Source organism: Solanum tuberosum, unplaced genomic scaffold (genome assembly GCF_000226075.1).
Source record: "Solanum tuberosum cultivar DM 1-3 516 R44 unplaced genomic scaffold, SolTub_3.0 scf00234, whole genome shotgun sequence".
In the NCBI taxonomy this organism is placed as follows: Eukaryota; Viridiplantae; Streptophyta; class Magnoliopsida; order Solanales; family Solanaceae; genus Solanum; species Solanum tuberosum.
Window position 1 is genome coordinate 763,525 of NW_006239168.1, and position 19,976 is coordinate 783,500.

General features: G+C 30.5%; 1 protein-coding gene across 1 annotated transcript; it reads right to left on the bottom strand.

Moving 5' to 3' along the window:
- Positions 1-8,117: 8,117 nt before the first annotated feature.
- On the bottom strand, positions 8,118-12,764 carry LOC102601749 (protein LIKE COV 2-like). The gene is made up of 7 exons (XM_006357278.2): positions 12,514-12,764; positions 10,841-10,893; positions 10,642-10,751; positions 9,543-9,710; positions 8,851-8,948; positions 8,651-8,777; positions 8,118-8,397 (listed from the first exon to the last, which is right to left on the bottom strand). Exons 1-7 carry the CDS (start codon positions 12,619-12,621, stop codon positions 8,297-8,299), a joined length of 765 nt encoding a protein of 254 aa, XP_006357340.1. The 5' UTR covers positions 12,622-12,764; the 3' UTR covers positions 8,118-8,296.
- Positions 12,765-19,976: the final 7,212 nt, after the last annotated feature.

The following is a 19,976-nucleotide window of genomic DNA, read 5'->3' on the forward strand; positions in this document are numbered from 1 at the left end:
TTATGGACATGAACGACTCAATTCAAGGTTTTCAATAACCATATATAGAAATCAATACTCGGAACTCAACAACTCCAAAACTCAAGGACTCAATGATACTACTCATCTGAAGAATGCTCAACCCATAGGGTTCATGCAAAAGTATGGGCATGAACAACTCAACTCAATGACTTCATGGGTAACATGTAGTAGTCCCATAAGTAGGAATATAATCTCAAAGGTTTAAAAACTCAATGCTCAAGAACTTAGAACTTGGAGATATTACTCCTCTCAAGGATACTCAACTTATGGAGTTCAGGCGGAATTTATGGGCATGAACGACTCAACTCAAGGGTCTAAATAACAATATAGAACTCATGTGTACGACTCTTCTCATTCTCATACTTACTTCCTCAAAACTTAGCTCAAATCGATAGTTGATCTCAAAGGATTCACAATTTAACTCAAAGACTTTCTTGAACTCTACTCTTAACTCTTTCTTGAATTTGAATTATGAATTCAAGAGTTATGATCCATGATTTGAAGGATCTCATGATGTTTCAGTGTAGTTTAGAGTAGTTAGAATCAGATATGAGTGAAGGTACACTTTAAAAGAACTCAGACGGAGCAAACGACTGAAAACAAGACGGAGAAGGCGACCCTAGAGCACTGAGTGGTGCAAGGCGCCAGCCCCTGAACTTCAAAGGAAAGTTTTTGGTGCACTGCAGGGGCGGGGCGCCAGCCCCCAGCCTAGAAATTCCGATGAATTTTGATTCTCATTTTCGGACCCCAATTCGCCTAGAATCGAATGGTTTCTTCCCAACTCACTTAGATTTGAATACCCAACATAAGTACACAATGATCTACTCCAAACAACCATAAAATTACTAATACTAATCTCAAGAATTCATCAAACCTCATTAATCAAAGAACGAAACTCAAACTTCAAGAAACTCATCAAGAACTCAATATACCCAAACTTATGGATGAAATTCGTAAAATAAACTCATGATTGGCGTGTGGGTGAATGAACCCAACACTACGAAAACTTACATACCTCTTAGGGATCAAACCCTTGACAAAAATTCGCAACGAAACTCAAGAATCCCGACGAACGGCTTGAACCCTTCCTATTTTCTCCTATTTTCTCTCCTTGAACTCTCTTCTAAAACCCTAAGTGTATTGGGGATGAATTAAACTTATTCTAATCAGTTTAGACCCCTAAATTATTAGTAAAAACGTTTTAAGTTGAAGGGGTAAGGAAAAGACCAAAATACTCCTCATTAATTTGGGTAACTTTCCATTACTGGACAGACTGACTTCAAACAGGCATCTCTCACTCATCCGAACTCTAAGCTTAGCAAACTCGGTGGCGTTGACAAGAGAATCCAAAGACCTTTCATTTGATATCTTATAGGCCACCTAACTCATCTTGTACTGAAAGTTATAGTCGTTTGAAGTTTACCCAAAACTTAAAAGAACTTACAAATGAATTCTCTTTAGTTCTTTTTGGAACTCAAGGTGCTACATCTAGTGACCTTAACACTTAAGAAAAATTTAAATTCCTCGGTAAAATCCTACTCACAATGAAGGATGGTTCGAGTTTAGCTCAAAAAAATTTCGGAGTGCTACATGCATGATCACTAAATTTTCCAAGAATAAGTGCAGGTTTTTCGAATGTGACCATGGTAGATTTCTCAAGGTGCTACAAAATCATGGGCAAGTTGTCAAGTGGCCTGAACCTGCGCTAAAAAGCGGCAAAGAAAAGAGGAATCTAGAGGAAGATGAAGAGGGCAATCCTCTTAAAAATGAAAAAGAAGCAAAGGATTGCTCGTAAGGACAGAAAATGAAAGAGATGGTCTTGAACATTGAATTTAGTCATGTTGTGACGTTGAATCGGGCGCTACTTAGAAGTTAATCAATGATTGTAATAGTGTAGAACATAAAAAAAAATACAAAAAAGAGTCATCCTATGACCAAAACTAAGATTCTCGTTAGGAGGAAACCCATCTTTTTTAAAAGTTTTTCTTTAAAATGCAGGATGAAGAACCTAGTGATGAGTCGAAATTTTATGACTCAATTGACCTAATTTCGATATTGAATCAATGTACTCAACGCCATTTTGAACCATTTACAATGTTAATTTGTTTAAATTTCAGGTTTGGAGTAAAAAGAGGGAAAATAAGTCAAAAAATGGAAGAAAGAGGCAAAAGTCGAAAGGATGCATCGTTTGAGAAGTTTGGTGTGTCACCAAATTGCCTGACAATAATGACACCGAAACTACACCCTTAATTAGGATTGAAGTGATCGATGTCAAAATATCGTAATCCAACAAGGTTGGAGGCGATACCCACAGAGTATGTGGTGGAAGATATTTATAATTTGTTATTGAAAATTCATATTAGTAACTACTATTATAGTTGAGGGTTTTAGAAAGGGAATTATTAACTTATTTATAATATTAAAGTTGTAATGAAGAATTAAAGACGAACTAGGGTTACATTTATTAAAGTTGTAATGAAGAATTAAAGACGAACTAGGGTTACATTTCTTAGATATCACAACTCAAATAAATTATTTAATTTCATCACATTTAGGTTTGTCATTGTGCAAAAATGACAAATCTATATGTCTCCTAAAGCCTCTCAGCTCAATTAAGAGAATATCACCCTAAGTCCATGTCGGCACTTGGGTGTCGAAGTAATTGATCCATTCATCAAATGTCTCTGGTTATTTATCCTATCTCTAGTCTATTAGATAGAGGTTGGTAGCTCCAAATCCTTGGTAATGATCCTTTATTGTAATGTTAACTTTTTTGTCAAGCGAGCCAGAATACAAGCGAGTTCTTAATGTTTGCAACCATTAAAAATTAATCTTTACTAAAGAACCTTAATATACACCTATCACCCTGTCATTAGAAGATTTTAATGTAATGAACCTATTATCAACATTCTTACTCTAAATTCCATAACCCTAGTTATGATTTTTAACTATCTGCAAATAATAACTAAAGTAATGTAAGAAATTAATAAACATAAATAGAAAGAAAAACCTTTTTTTAATTAATGCAGCTCTTGCAAGAGAATGTTATTCGTTCCACAATAATCTTCTAAAAGCAATAATTAACCCTAATAAGGTAAGAATATTGGAAACTCTATGCTAGTAATAATCCTTAACTTCTATAACTAATGATAATCCCTAATAATAATTTGTAACCCTTAAAAATGTCACCATAATGACATAATTATAATAGCAGAATCGTAGTCTTAATCCTAATTGACTCTGCTTTGACTTGGTTAACATCATATCAACAAACAAAAGGTTGCAACGTGAAGACCATCGTGTGGCTCGGGGGGTGTGTAATGACGTCCATCTCAGAATCCTGCTTCCTTCTCCATGTGTCGCATGTTCATCATATGAATTTTTTATTTTAGAATCTATATTCTCAACATGAAAGGCGTGGGGTCCATCATGTGGAAGGTGCCCTCGCATTGCAAAGTCCATTATTGTAATTTCTTTGTTTGTATTTTAGTTTGGCACACTTTATTTTACATTCCAATCCAATTTTTGGGTCTTTTCTTGTTGTTTTGTTGTCTGAAATCAACCTAATCACATCTATTAGCTCATAACAACAAATGTACAATAAACACGTAAGATTATACTCAGAATTTAGTTAAATTATGGGTAAAATTTGGTGAATAGATGCGTAAATACACCCTAGATCGTCACTCCATACTTGAAGCTTTTGTTCAATCTCGAACAACTCATCCGATCCAATACAAACACAATATCTCATTAGTGCTAATCAGACAAGGTTACTTACAAATATGATTTGCACAGAAAGATTAATCGTGATCTAAAATTTACTCATTCAAACACACTCTATCAAATTTAAGATTGTTCATGCAAACATTACAACTTATATACTGACACTTGATCACATATATTGTAACATCCCACCTTAAAATAAGAAGTTCCACATCAGGAAAAAAATACAAGAGATATGTTGGGTATATAAGTAAGCAGGTCTTACACATTAGTGACACATTTTAAAGTTGTGCATGCCTAGGATCTATGTAGACAATATCACTAGTGGGCTGGACCGTTATAAATGATATCAAAGTCAAGTTGTATCAGCCTTGTCGATGTGAAAGAAAGTTCAACTAATTTTATGTAAATCTAAGTAACGTGAGACAAATGTTTGTGCTGAGTCTAGGCAAATTCCATGAGGTAGCGTTGAGTCCATAAGAGGGGGTGTATATGACACCCCAACTTAACATAAGAAGTACCACATCAACAAAACATAGGAGAGATATTGGATATATAAGTAAGCAAGTCTTACACATTAGTGATATATATAAGGCCAACATGCTCAAATGTAACTACTGAAGTCATTGAGTTACCAGAAAATCAAATTATCAGTATGATCGCTCTCTTTCTTATTATTTGTATTCCAATTTTGTCCTTTTAAAAATATTTTATAAAGAATGGTTTCATTATTTTGCAAAAAAATAAATGGGTTAGGGTGCAGATCATTAAATATATATATATAATAGAGTTCAAATGACAAAACTGAACATATGTTAAGGGTGCAAAATGTAACATGCCCCTCATAATATCTACATGGGTATCCTATTTAGGAAAACTACCATTATATCTTTAATTTGTAATTTAGCATTGAAATAATTTAATTACCTATTATTTAAGACCAAATGCCTCTTTATACTTTAGGATAGATTCAAATTCAATTTATCTCATTAAATTGAACAACAAAACTAATTTCTTATCACTTTTTAACCTATATAAAATCTCAAAAAATTTATTAACTTTCTATAATCATGTGAACATTAAATATTATATTTGGTAAGAATATTATGAAGACATCTATTTAAAGGGGGTTTTCCTTTTGTGAGAAGCAAGTAATTTAGCAATCTAAAATAAATCAAGTTTCTTTATTCTTATATTGCTCTAGATTTTCTTTATCAATGGCTTCAAAGAAACAAGATCTAATCAAGTAAGTTTTTCTTCGATGTTTTTTTATTTCTTCGTCTTTTGTTTTCTTTTGTTAACAACCTCCATGATGTTTTGATTTCTTAGTGAGAAGATCAAGAAATTCGAAAAATTACTTGACCTCGAACGGAAATTACTCGCCATCCTATATGAATTGGAGAGTAGTATGGCAACTTACGTTGTTGGAGAAGAACAAATAAAGCTTTTTATTAAGTTTTGTAATGATTGTGACCATATGGAAGCAGAGGTTGATTTTCATTTTATCAAATATTCATTTATGAAATTCTTTAGTAAATAATTGATTACTAACTTTATGTGGCCTTTTATTCTGCAGCATGATAAGTATTTGAGTTCTATCAAACATTTGAGGAGCACAGCTGGTGAAAAGTAGTGTTGGCCATCGAAATTTCTAATCAAATTGCATTCTTACATGCTTATTACTTCAGTAGCAAGGGGAATGTTAGGCATTATTAAAACTAAATTTTAGCTTTCTCTTTGGAAATTAGTTGTACTGCAATTTTCATTTCATGAAATATATTACAGGTTTTCTCATAATTCAGAAGTTGAATAATCAACAACAAAAAACACGTAGTAATAGAAAAAACAAATGAAAAAATCATTGGAAAGGATTGATGTCTGATTAAGTTGTTTCGCTGTAAATTTATCTGAACCCAATATTTTTTATTCTAATGATTGATGTTTAGGTAAAATTTCAACAATTATTTTCTAACTCGTAATTTGCAAAAAAAAAATATCATTCAGTGCTAAAAGGATTACATTTTAAACTCATCAAGTTGATAATTTAATTCCATCTATAATTATAAATACAACACATAAAAAATAAAAATAAAAAATTCAACATTGAAAAATTCATGTAATTAACCAAATTGATGTTTTCTCAGATTGGAATCATTGGATACAACAAAATTTAGTCCTCCTAGTTAATATAATAATTTTTTAGAAAATTTATTCATGGGAGAGTTCAATCTTGAGTAGATTCAGAATCTGTCCCTTAAATATATATATTCATGAGCAGTTTAGGCCTTTAAATTTGATGAAAGTGAGCGCTTCTGTTCTCCTTCAAATATTTAACAAATTCTAGCTATTAGATTGTGAAAATGTAAATAATATTTGACATTACCAGAAAAGTCTCATGAAATTTCATAAACCACAACAACCAAAAACTATATGGAACAGACATATTAAGCAATTCATCTTTATCTTACTAGTTAAGTACTTTAATGTATAAATCAAAAAAATTAGTTTAAAGATTTTTATCTTTATGCCTAACTTTGGATGATTTTCTCTACACCCCTCCCTCCCTAACCTAGTTTACTATCTTTTGATACTTTTTTGGAGTCTTTTTTTGGTTCAAAATTCTCTTAATCAGTAGTTGTTGATGGGTGAGAAATTCTTTAGATTACGTAAATCTTAGTACATTTAAATTTTTAAAAGGTGAATTTCACCGATTTTTACATTGTAAATTGACTTTATTGATTACTCATTTCTTTTTCTCTTGTTTGATTTACTCTAAGTCATGAATTCATATAATAATGGAAGTCTTGGATTATGGTCAAGTAATTGAAAAAGAGTTAATTTATTGACATTTATTGTCAATACTTAAAAGAGTACTAGTTTGTTGATTAAAGAAAATTATTTCTCTTTTCTATAATTTATTTTATCATTAACTGGTGTCTATAATACCTCTCATTGTGCATCCAAGGGTTTGAGATATATGTAATCTTCTTATTACATCATTTTTTGGCTTTTAAATTTATAAAAATGCTCTTTAAGATTTGATTTTGAACAAATCATGGATGTGATTTTTTTATGATGTATTGATTTGTTTATGTTTATTTCTACGTGACTAAATTTTCATCTTATTATCTTCGTCTATTTGCCGATAATAATCGACTTAACAAATTTACATATTTGACTTCTTTAATTTTAAGAAAATAAAATAGAAAGTTTGATGCAATTACATAAACCGTTAAGAAGAAAGATTTCTTACTAATTATAGATTTAAATTCATGCACCATTCTCAAAACAAATGCATATTCTTTACCTTTTTGAAAAAAGATATTAGTTGCATTCTGTCTTTGTCACGGTCTAATTTTTATGATGAAGGGTCTGATAGTGACCATTTATAATTCCTTTTTTTTTAAGGTCAAAATTAGATTTTAGGAGCTTGGGATCACGATTTTAGGGTGATTAAAAAGGAATTTTTTAGATTTATTCATTAGGTATGATTCTAACCAATAAACTATGCATTTCTTGATAATCTATAGTTTCATCATTAAATATGTGCTCTCAATGAAATTTTAGAATTGAGTTCCTCAACTTTGTGTGTGAATTGATTCTCAAAGAAACTTACCATTTTAACATTGGGGGCTCAAGGTTAACTTTTGGGGCTCAAGATACAGATCAGATCATTCATTCTTTTTGTCACAAATGGTGAGAACATGTGTCAGGAGCAAGAGTTGGAAGTACGGAGGAGTGTGTATCAATCGGTTCGGTTCAATTTTAAATATTATCGATTTGATTTATTGTTTTCGGTTTTTAAATATGTTTAACCGATAATCAAACCAACAAGATATTTGTTATCGATTTTCGGTTTATCGATTTTTGGTCTTTAACGGTTCAGTTATCGGTTTAACCAACTTGTCCAATAATTTGGCGCAAAATAACAAAGAGAGAAATCAAATTACTCATTGAGTGCAAAAATTATGCTTAGTGTAGCAAATACTCACAATTCACAACCCTTGTCGTTGTCGTTGTCGTTGTCGTTGCAAACCCTACCCATCACCGTTCTTAGTTCTTTAGGTTTTGATGTTATGAACCTAAAGACTAAAGTAATATTAAAACCTAAAGGGTAACTGTAGAGAGCAACCTTAAATAGTGTTAAACCGTTAATTGTGTAGGGTCCTTATAGTTATAGTCAAATATAGTGATTATATTAATATTTTTTGTTTGACAATTATGTATGACTAAAAATTAAAATAGTAAATTATTATATTCTTAATGAGTTATCGATTAACCCAAAAAACCAACATCGAACCGATAAACCCATGTTGGGATAACATGATAACTGAATATATCTGTTTGGTTCCATGTTTGATTGCCGGAGATGGACATGAATTTAAACACCTTCAACAAGAACTTTACTGTATCTTGAGAAGAAAGACATAATACAACATATCGAAGAGCATCGGATCGATCCGAAAAATTACAGCAATGTATATATGATTTTTGTTTCCCTCCTTGACTAATTACAAACAGTCCTACATTGTCATGTTCATCACTATTTTTACTTAATTCTGTTCAGTGGAATTCTTTCACTTTGTCTCGCAACTCTTGCCACATGAGAGATCCTTTGAGGCATGGTCATTCCTCCAGAAACAATGATCTCTGCATTTTTTTGGCTTCACTGTTAGAAACACTTGATAACAGTTCTGTAAACATACCCGAAATTCATTTGAAACATTTGGAGATAAATCTTACCATGGATAAGCTTATGTTGGTTAATTTTAGAAAGTTGGATAACTCAGTAAACTAAAGACACCATCAAGTAAGATGCATGCTTCAACCAGTCAACCGAGCTACTAGTACTAAACAAGGAGTGACATTTTAAAGACGAGTTGCCAAAAAACCAGAGACGTACCAATGCCTTCACGGATGGACATGTTTGGTCTTATGACATCATTGGCGTTAACCAAGAGTACATCACCAATGTACAAATGGTTTGTAGGGACAAAAACACTATACAATTCTTCATCCCCTTCATCCGTCTGCCATCCAGAAATGATGTGTCAATAATGTACACGTATCAGCCAACAAAAAGTTGCTACAGCAAACAAATACCTGAAGGGTAACTGATGATGTTATAAAACCAAAAGCATATTCACCCACACGGGGATGACGAATGATTGCCACTTCCTTAAAAGCAGTGGTGTTTTGATCTGTAGATTATATACGAATGAAAAGTAAGTATCAAGAACAAAAAGTAATAAGAGAATACAGCAAAATCAAAATACTCCAGGTAGCAACCTCAACTCTCAAAATAAAGTACTTATTTCTTAATCTTCGAGGCACAAATTTGATGTATTATTGTCTGTCTTATGGTCCTGATCCCCATGCTTTTTGACACCCTTTATTATTTAAATGAAAGTCCAGGACATCAGATGAAAGTTTATTTCAGATTTCACATGTTTACTTCACAGCTCTGAAATTCGTTACACTCCACCACTAGAGATTATCCTTCCTTTATCTTTCTTTTGCTATCCACCCTTTTTTCTTGATGAAAGGAAAAGGTGATAGTAACATATTCTGTAAACTATTATGAAATAACCCCATTCACCCCCCATCCCACACACGCTCTCCTTTTTTCTTCTCCTTTCCCCTTCCCATCTCAGGATGATAGTAGCAAGAAATGGGATCCAGAAATGAATTAGATAAGTACACCACTCCTTGCCTTGCCTTTCCCCTTAACAAATGGAAGGTAAGTTTCATTTCATCATTCTGCTCTTCAGAAGAAGAAAAATCTGTAACTTTACCTGGAGACACTGCAGAACTGATCTGCTTTGAAGCCGAATATAAGTGTCTGACAAATGGCATTCGCTTAATAATCCATTCCCCAATCCAAAAAACAGTAGCACCCAGCCAAGATGAAACAAAAATTCCAACTAAGAATACAAAAACAAGAGATGTGACAAATCCTAGTCCTGCACCAACAACAAATTTCCCAAAGGTCAGGAGATATGGGGAATATACAATGGACATAACAACTTTTAATACAAGGAGGAAGGTGGACAACACATAAGCCATGCCATGGAAACATGAGATTTATCAATCATGCATGAAACATGGAAAGATAACACAAAACATAATGGACCGTCAAAAACCAGCTTAAGTTCTATACGTAATGAAATATTAGATATTTGATCACATAGAAGGACATCAATGGCTTCGTGAGAGGCATTTACAACTCAGGAAAAGAGAAGTGTATTTTTACATCTACACTGATATCAACATCACAGTTCTAAGAGCAAAGCATTTCATATGAGTTCGTCAGAGAAGGCTAAACCCTAAACACAATGTTATGTATTGAGGGGGGAAAAAAAGCAAGCACAATTAATGGCTATTTTTCTAGTTATTCTAGTTATGCCAGGTCAACCACGAGAATCTTAGACTAATATAGCTGGATATAGTTGGTTGTATGCTGAAAGCAATATCCTTTTTGAAGCCCCTAACTGAAATCCTCAGTTACCAGAAACAAAACTTTACTTCCATCACGAAGACAAGAAAATATAATCACCAAAACTTATTCTTTCTCATATTGCTCCGACTCTTCACTACAGAAAGTAAAGGAAAGTTTATAATTCATTTCATTACTTTTCTCCTCAACAAAAGTAGATAGTAACTTTTTACATGTTCACAAAGAGATATCTGCAGCTGATAAGTTCAATTTCAAAGAACAATTTGCAATATTATCTTGTGAAGTCGCAGTGATGCAGAATAATGAAATATCTGAAAATGAAAATACGAGGTGAGCCTTAAATATGCAGGGTATTGAACTACTAGGTATCAAGAAGCAGGATAAACCAATACAGAAAACTAACTGCAGCTATCAAAATTTTGGAAAATTGGACTTACCAAATATGTCAATGCCAAGTTGTTCATATAGTGGACTGAAGAAACCATCAACAAACTGAATAAACCACCATGTCACAAAGAATGTAACCGCCACAGGGAAGAGAACCACACTGCAATTTCAAATTTTGGAGTTGTTAGGGATTGAAAGATAGCCAAAACCTATTAAAATTGGTAACGCAACATTGAGATAAGAAATTACCATCCAGTCATAAACTTCTTAGATACCCAACTTTGAAGAAAATAACAGCAAGCCTGAAAAAGAGGTATGAAAAACTATTAAGATATATACAAGTAAACTGCCTACAGGAATATGTATAGAGAGAAATGCTTAAATATGTCCTTTTCTCATAGGAGTTTCACTATACATGCACAAAAAACACAGAAAATTCCAGACTGAAAATATATTGGAGTACAATTGGCATTAAAAGGATTAGAGATTGAATATACAGCTCAAGTGTCTATCAAACAGTTCCCCTCTAGAGAACCTGGCTTTTCTAAATTATTTGTTCTCATGTGTCAACTTGTTTTCCAGTTTGAAGATTCTTTTCCGGATTAGCATATGTAGAATATATATTGGCACTTTGGGTAGGAAAAGGACAAGTGAATATACTGCTTTACTCCCCAAAGAACCTGGATTTTCTTAAATCATTTATTCTGACTTGGACCACTTCTTCACCAGTTTGAACTTCTTTTCCGGATTCAAGTTTTGTTGAAAGGTCTTTAAATCTATTCATCTCCAGATAAACTTGTTCATATAACTTTCTTCCAATATAAAAAATCAAACAGATTTAGGTGGCTTATGTTGCTAAGACTCTCCAAAAATGTTGCGCAACCGTGTCGGATCCTCAAAAAATGCACTGAACTTTGAAGGATTTGAAAAGTTCGAGCTACATAGTTTCTAACAATAATATCCTTCTATCACATCAATTTGAAAACCAGAACGCAAGAATGTATGTTAGCATAGGCTGATGCTAAATCAATAAGTTTTACCCCAACCCAAATTACCAACTACATCCCATAAGTAGATAAGATGCACAAAATCTATGACCATTTTTTGTTATAAGGATGCACAAAATCTATGACCTTTTTTTCTTATAAGGATGCACAAAATCTATGACTTTGATCATATCAAAATTAACCCATCATTCAGATTATTAGAATGTACCTTTTTTTTTGTGCATAAATTGACTCTAATTATTCGATAACTCCCAACCCAAGTGAAAGAAATACAAACCACATTTTACATGAGCAGGTATATAAGATGACAAAATATCAAAACCCCATTTTAAGAATCAGTTGTGTCTACTTCAAAACCAGTATTCTCCGCACACTTAGCATAGATTTTGGATCAGATTTTGAAAATTTATCTTCAACTATCTATTTGTCCGTGAAATTTCTGATCTTTCAAATATTTTCAAGTTGGTAGAAATTGAGAAATTTCACTTCCACTCACAAAAATCCATTTTTTTCCCAAGTAAATGCAAGTCCAAACACAACTTCAACAACTCAATTTTTCAAGCTTCAACTTCAAAAACTATGGCCAAACGAGAAATGCAGTTATCCCAATTGGTAATTCATAAATTGTAAATATATATACTACCCTTTGAACCCAAAAAATAAAATATCGAAAACTCAATACTTTTCAACAAGTTTGTCCATGTCCTGCGGCAAACACAACTACCCATTTTCACCATTCTTTCCAATCCCTTCTCCACTTCCCATATTTTCAAAATCAAGAAAACACACTTCCTATACCAAACACAATAACCCATCTCCCCTTTTCTTCATAATCTCCTTTAGATTCAAGGGTAAGAGTAAATTTCCTCTAAAACAAAAAAAAAAATCAGACAGCTTTTAGAAAGAAAAACTGACCTTGCGGGTAGAAGAATTGGGTGAAGCAGGAGTAGATTTGATGGCGTCTTCAGGATCTTCAGAAGCTTGACTTAGTGGTATAGAAGTGGGATCCTTCTCTTCCGCCATTTTTGCTTATTAGTTTTAGGGATTTGTCTCTAGATCTCAGCAAGAAATAGAGAAGACTTGCAAAAACAACACAGACAGCTGATATTATTGTGAAGAAGAGACTTGTGAGGTGCCCACCTTTTTTTCACTTTGTAAACTTAGAAATGAAGTGAGAAAAAAAAAATGAAAACTCCAGTTTCTGTTTCGTCATAAATTTTGAAATTTAAATTTAAAAATTTGAGATTTTAAAGTTGAAATTATTCTTAAATATATAGAAAAATAATAATTTACAAATAAATCCTAAAAAACTAAAAACTGAACTAATCTAGTTAAACATATTCAAAATTTATAGTCACATAAATATTTATGAATAAATTTTTTAAATTGATTCAAACTCTATGATCAAAACTAGTCAAGTATACTTCATTTTAATTGGTTTGAACTATTATCGATTTTTAGAATTTAAAAATTAAGAAAAATCTTTTAAAATTTTAAACTAAAATATATAATCAAACAGATATTTATGAATAATTCTTTAATATTGATTCAAAACTCTATGATTAAAGCTAGCTAAGTGTACTTCACTTTGGTTTTTTTAAGAGTTTTGGTAGTTTGAACATGCAAAGTCAATTTCAATAATAATAAATATAATGTTGAGAGAGTTTTAAATTTTATTTATCAATAAAAAAAATATAGAAATTAGGCTGTAAAGTTCAGCCAAACAAAATCAATAATTGGCATAGGGGGGCAAAGGGAATTTTGGGAGTGTCAAGTGTACTTTACTTAAATTCAAAGTGATAGACTAACTTATTAAACTCTCTTTACGTAGCTTGTGGGGAATATGGGATACAAAAAAAAATCAAACACCTTAATATTCAACATCAAATAAGTAATTATAATTAATTTAACAATATTTTTTATTTTTAATTACTCAGTACTTGGCTCCGTTTGTCAGTTGAACCCTCATACTCATTACTTTGCCAACTAGACCCTTAAACCTATTAGAACACAACATTTTAAGCCTTTTCTCCTCCGGTCAGTGTGCGTGTAATGGACGCAATTACACGTGAAATTTCACATCATTTTTAGTGCCACATACGAAATTAAGTGCTAAAAAAATAAAAAATAAAATAGATCAATTTTTTAATTTCTTAAACTTTTCAAATAGTCATCTTCTTCATATTTGGTCACAAATTGAGCACTAAATTCATACCCATTAGATCAAATTCTTCTCGGTTTATCTTGTAAATTCAACTGCAAGTTCACCAATACAAACTCAATGAACCCCAATCAAAATTTTTAATTAATTTTACAAATTCACAAGACTCATTTATTATTTTTTAAGCTTTTTCAAGCTTATCAACGGAGTTTAAAAATTTTCAATAGTCAGAATCATCCTTCACATTATCTACATCTCCTCGTTGAAACCATCTAATAAAATAATGATACTAATATTTTTCAAACCTAAAAAACGAAAATTTTAGAAGAAGTTGAGGTTATTCATGATTTGTATAAAAAAAAAAACGAGGCGGAGAAGAGTGAATGTGGGGCCGGAGAAAGAAGAAAGTTGAGGGTTGTGGTGAGGGGTAGAGGAGAGAGGCTGGTGGAGAAGAAGAAAGTCGTGGGTGGGTGGGTGAAGGAGGGTTGAAGAAGATGGATCTTATTTTTTAATTTTGTTAAATTAATTTTTTTAAAAGTAAAATATTGTTTTAACTCACTTTCAAGCACGTGTAATCACGCATATTTCCAACTCACCAATATTAATGTCACATGAGATCGGTCAATGATCAGAGGGGTTTAAAACATTGTATTCTGATGAGTTTGAGGGTTTGGTTAGCAAAGTGCTGAGTAGGAGGGTTCAACTGACAAACGGAGCCAAGTACACGGGTCTCCCACGTCATTTCACCTGATAAATTTAATATAAATATCAAATATGAATAAGCTTTTATTTGAAATGATGACACCTTGAATGATTGAGACTTTGAGTAATGTAAAATTTGATGTGTATCTGTTACAACATATGAAAATGATTTTATGACATAAAAAAAATAATCATACTAACTAATACTACTATATTATTTAAATTCCTTGAAATGTATCGAGAAAATGACATAAATAGTCTCTTAACTATATAAATAGGTTTAAAATGGTTCCTTAACTATATACTTAACGGAGATAGTCCTTTAACTATTCAAAATTTATCAGATTTGGTCCCTTAACTATACACTTAACGATTTTAGTCCCTTAACTATACACTTGCCGATTTTAGTCCTTTAAGTATTCAAAAACTTATCAGGTTTGGTCTTTGTCTATTTTTTTTTAATACAAATAGCTTAGGTTATATTAACGGAACTCTTTGTGAAATAAAATCTTTAACCTATTTTTTAAGTTGTTTTTCTATCTCCGCCATTTTTCTTCAAATTACTCTTATATAAGGACAATAACCTCAACGATTCAAAATAAAATTAATGAGGAAAGGAGATGTAAATCTTGATTTTAATAAAATTAAGCATATAATTGTTGTTAATGACTTGAATCCGCACTTGAATATGTTAATCAGTGCGAATTTTATTTAATTTACTCAAATTTCTTTACGTAAAATAAAATGAATTGAACAATAAAATTGATCTATTTAATTTTTTTTGCAAATCTACCATTTTATAAATTTCAATTTCTGCAAAAATTAAACAAATTTCGTTCAATGAAGTCGTTGGAGTACAAACTTTGGATTTAACGAGTAATAATTTTTCTTTTTATAATAAAGTTTATCATATTATTCAAGTCATTAGTAGCAATAATATGGTTCATTTATTCTTTGTTGAATAAAATTATGACTTATCTTTTCTTTCCTCGTGAATTTTATTTTAAATCGTTGAGGTTATGGTTCTGGCATAAGGTTAATTTGAAGAAAAGGTAATAGAGAGAGCAACAATAGAAAAAATGGCTAAAAGATTTAATTTATCGATACATGGATTCCGTTAATTAAATCTAAGTTATTTGTATAAGAATATTGACAAAGACCAAACTTGATAAGTTTTTAAATACTTAAAGGACTAAAATCGAGAAATGTATTGTTAAAAGACTAAAATTAATAAATGTATAGTTAAGGGACCAAATTTGATAAGTTTTAAAATAGTTGAAGGACTAAATCTAATAAGTATATAATTAAAGGACCATTTTATACCTACTCATATAGTTAAGGAACTATTTATGACATTTTCACTAAATGTATCACTTTTCTTGTGTTTCTCAAAGGAAAGAAACGACCTTATAGTACTTAAGATGATTAGGACAAAAATCATGATTTTAAAAATAATTTATCCAAGAATATATATTGTTTGAATTTTGAACGTCACTAATTAGTAGGAGAAAATATAGATTATGCAAAGTTGATGGCATTGTAAAATATGAGCATATTCGAATTTTACAAATTCCATTCTATTTCTGACAAAGTTCTTTATTAGACTAAAGAACTTATGTGCTTACCACATAGCAAAATTTGTTTTTGTACTTATGTGCTTACCACATAGCAAAATTTGTTTTTGTACTTATGTGCTTACCACATAGCAAAATTTGTTTTTGTACTTATGTGCTTACCACATAGCAAAATTTGTTTTTGTACTTATGTGCTTACCACATAGCAAAATTTGTTTTTGTACTTATGTGCTTACCACATAGCAAAATTTGTTTTTGTACTTATGTGCTTACCACATAGCAAAATTTGTTTTTGTACTTATGTGCTTACCACATAGCAAAATTTGTTTTTGTACTTATGTGCTTACCACATAGCAAAATTTGTTTTTGTACTTATGTGCTTACCACATAGCAAAATTTGTTTTTGTACTTATGTGCTTACCACATAGCAAAATTTGTTTTTGTACTTATGTGCTTACCACATAGCAAAATTTGTTTTTGTACTTATGTGCTTACCACATAGCAAAATTTGTTTTTGTACTTATGTGCTTACCACATAGCAAAATTTGTTTTTGTACTTATGTGCTTACCACATAGCAAAATTTGTTTTTGTACTTATGTGCTTACCACATAGCAAAATTTGTTTTTGTACTTATGTGCTTACCACATAGCAAAATTTGTTTTTGTACTTATGTGCTTACCACATAGCAAAATTTGTTTTTGTACTTATGTGCTTACCACATAGCAAAATTTGTTTTTGTACTTATGTGCTTACCACATAGCAAAATTTGTTTTTGTACTTATGTGCTTACCACATAGCAAAATTTGTTTTTGTACTTATGTGCTTACCACATAGCAAAATTTGTTTTTGTACTTATGTGCTTACCACATAGCAAAATTTGTTTTTGTACTTATGTGCTTACCACATAGCAAAATTTGTTTTTGTACTTATGTGCTTACCACATAGCAAAATTTGTTTTTGTACTTGAGTTGTATCATCCCAAGTTTATGTTACGGGTGTTTATCATGTGTTATTTAAACATTTTGTATATCATTTTACTAGTATATACGGTATTTGTTTTCGACGAAGGGTGTCCAATTAGATACCTTGAGAAACAAGTAGCTCCGCCACTGAGCTCATACTGGTTGATTTTCAACTCAAGATATTCGCTACCATGTTTTATTGGGACAATTTTAAATATATACGATAAACTAATTAGCTTACAATAAATATAGCAAATTTTACTTGTATAAAAAATAGTCAAAAGTCATAAAAAGTATACACTTAGTATACATTATAGCTTGTCAAAAGTCATAGAAAGTATACATTTGCTATACAATATAGCATACATATACATCATGAGTTATACACTGACTATACATTATGATACACTCAAACAAACTAAATATAGCTTAACTATACGTAAAGTATACATTGACTGTACATGAAAATTGAATATTCAACTTTGATCAACTTGAAATCACTTCTAAACAATCTCAAATTTTAGATATGAAATCGTCTCGATGCATCGAGTCTTTTAATGTATAATTCGTTCTAAACTATTCACGTTTTTGGTACGTTGATTTTTATTTTTTTTAAAGACAATAAGACTCATGAAGACGAAGAAGATAATTTGCTCAAAATCACCTCTAAACAGTTCTAAATTTTAGATATGAAATCCTCTCGATATTTTAAATATTTTAATATATAATTTCCTCATAACAATTCACATTTTAGATACACCAAATTTTTTAATTTTTTTTAAAAAGAGAAGACGAAGAAGAAAAGAAAATGACAAAGGAAGCCGTTAATTTCGAAGGAGGAAGAAGAAAAAAAGTATTTAGCCAATTTCATTAATTTTTTGTAAAGTAGAAGTTCCAAATCCCAATGACCAGTTTGCGTAATTTAGCCTATTTTATTTGCCTTGGTGAGATGGAATATTGATGTCTCTAATTCAAGAGCTATTTTTTTTATTTATTTAAGACATTTAATTAAAGGTAAGTTAGTACTCCCTCTGTTTATATTTAATTAAATAGATAAGTAAATAAAATATTTATTTTTAATATAAGAAACAAATAAAACAAAATAGAGGGAGTAAACACAGCTTTTACTTTTTATGAAATATAATTTTTTAAAAGGACATAATTATATTTTAAATGTCACATATTTTGAAATGGAGACCATAATAACTATCTTGCGGAGGAAGATTAGAATTTGATATCTTAGAAATTGAGATAAATAAATGCTCTAAAAGCTTGCAATGAAAGCTTTTGTCATCAAATTTAAGTGGTCTTAAAGTCTTACCTACCACCAAATTAAAGGTAAAAGAGAAAAGAAATGGTACTAAATTAAGTAATAAATTTACATAAACTTTCATTATTCTACCTATTATACCAACTTTTATTTGTTTTGTTTTAGTAACAAATTAATTTTCTATTTCAAATTGAGTTTTTCAAATTCTTTGTTAGATTTAGTATATACTTGAAAACTTATTGAAGTATAACTCAGCTTAATACCCTTTTTTTTTTCAATAAAGCAAAAAGAGCTATTCAAAATTTGGTGGTAAAAATAAAAATAACATTCATTTGCCACAAGTAAACGCATAATATACAGAGACAAAACATTTTAATTCGACTTTAACTAACTTTTGAACACCTTAATTTTGAGGATACAAATTTAGATGTATCAATTCCTTTCAGTTGAACACTTTTATTTATAAAATAATCATCAGACACTCTAAAATTTATGTGTTTCGTAAGAGTTAGATGTGCATGAGACAATGAGAACGAGTTGAATGTCTAAATGTGCATTTTCAAAGTTGAAACATTTACATGTTCGTTGACGCCAAATTAAAGTGTCTATCTATGTATTAGACCAAAGAAAAAATTACAAAATTGGTAAAATAAACGTTTCCAAAAGAAAAACTAGAAAAAAATTTATTTTATACAACTAATTACTACCTCCGTCCACTTTTAATTGTCATAGTTTTCTTTTTAAAATATCAAGGAAAAGGACATAAATTCATCTCTAAACTTGTCCTGAAAAGCCAGTTACACGCTTAAACTATTATGACGACCTATTAGACCATCTCCAACCCATCTCTATTTTACTCTCTATTCTCTATATTTGGAGGGTAAAATAGAGAATAGGTTCTCCAAGCACTCTCTATTTCACTATGTATTCTTCAATTATAGATAGGTGAATAGTAGTTCTCCAAATTTGGAGAACTACTATTCACGTCTCTTTTTACTTTTTGATTATTTTAATATTATTTTTATTATATTACTAATTAAGTCTTTATCATTTGTTATTAATTTCTAATGTAATATAACATCTAAAAATATATTACTAACAAGTTACTACTTCCATCCAAATTAATTATTTTTTTATTTTTTAAAAAAAAATTTGTCACTTTAAATATGTAATTTAAAGTTATTATAATATTATTTTATATTATATAAGATTATTAATTAAGTCTCTAATATTTGTATTTATTTTCTAAGTAATATAACATCTAAAACATATTATTGATAAGTATACTACTTCCACTCCGAATTAACAATTTTTCTAATTTGATTTTAATTTTTTTTTGTCATTTTAAATATGTAATTAAATTATAATTAATTTTCATTATGAAGTATGGACAAAATTTACATGATAATTCAAACAATGTACTTTTATGTTATAGTGATTAATTATTAAACTACACTTTTTAATGAGCATGAAAATATTTGATGCAATAGTTCAAAATGGAATAGGGGAAGTAAATTAGTACACGAACTAATTGCATACAAGATGAAATTATTTATTTAAACAATTTTTAGCTACACCTAAGAAAATAAGGACAAAAAATTGCTCATTTTGAACTCCGTAATACATTAATAGAACAGTTATGAGAGTAACGTACTAGTCTTGAAACTTGAGTATTTATATAAAATTTTAAATTTTACGATGATACAAT

Coding starts and splice junctions, on each gene's coding strand:
- LOC102601749 (XM_006357278.2), bottom strand. CDS start 12,621: ATGGCGGAAGAGAAGGATCCCACTTCTATACCACTAAGTCAAGCTTCT. Junction 10,752..10,840: donor AAGAAGTTTATGACTGGATG/GTAATTTCTTAT, acceptor TTGAAATTGCAG/TGTGGTTCTCTTCCCTGTGG. Junction 8,949..9,542: donor CAGTTCTGCAGTGTCTCCAG/GTAAAGTTACAG, acceptor TATAATCTACAG/ATCAAAACACCACTGCTTTT.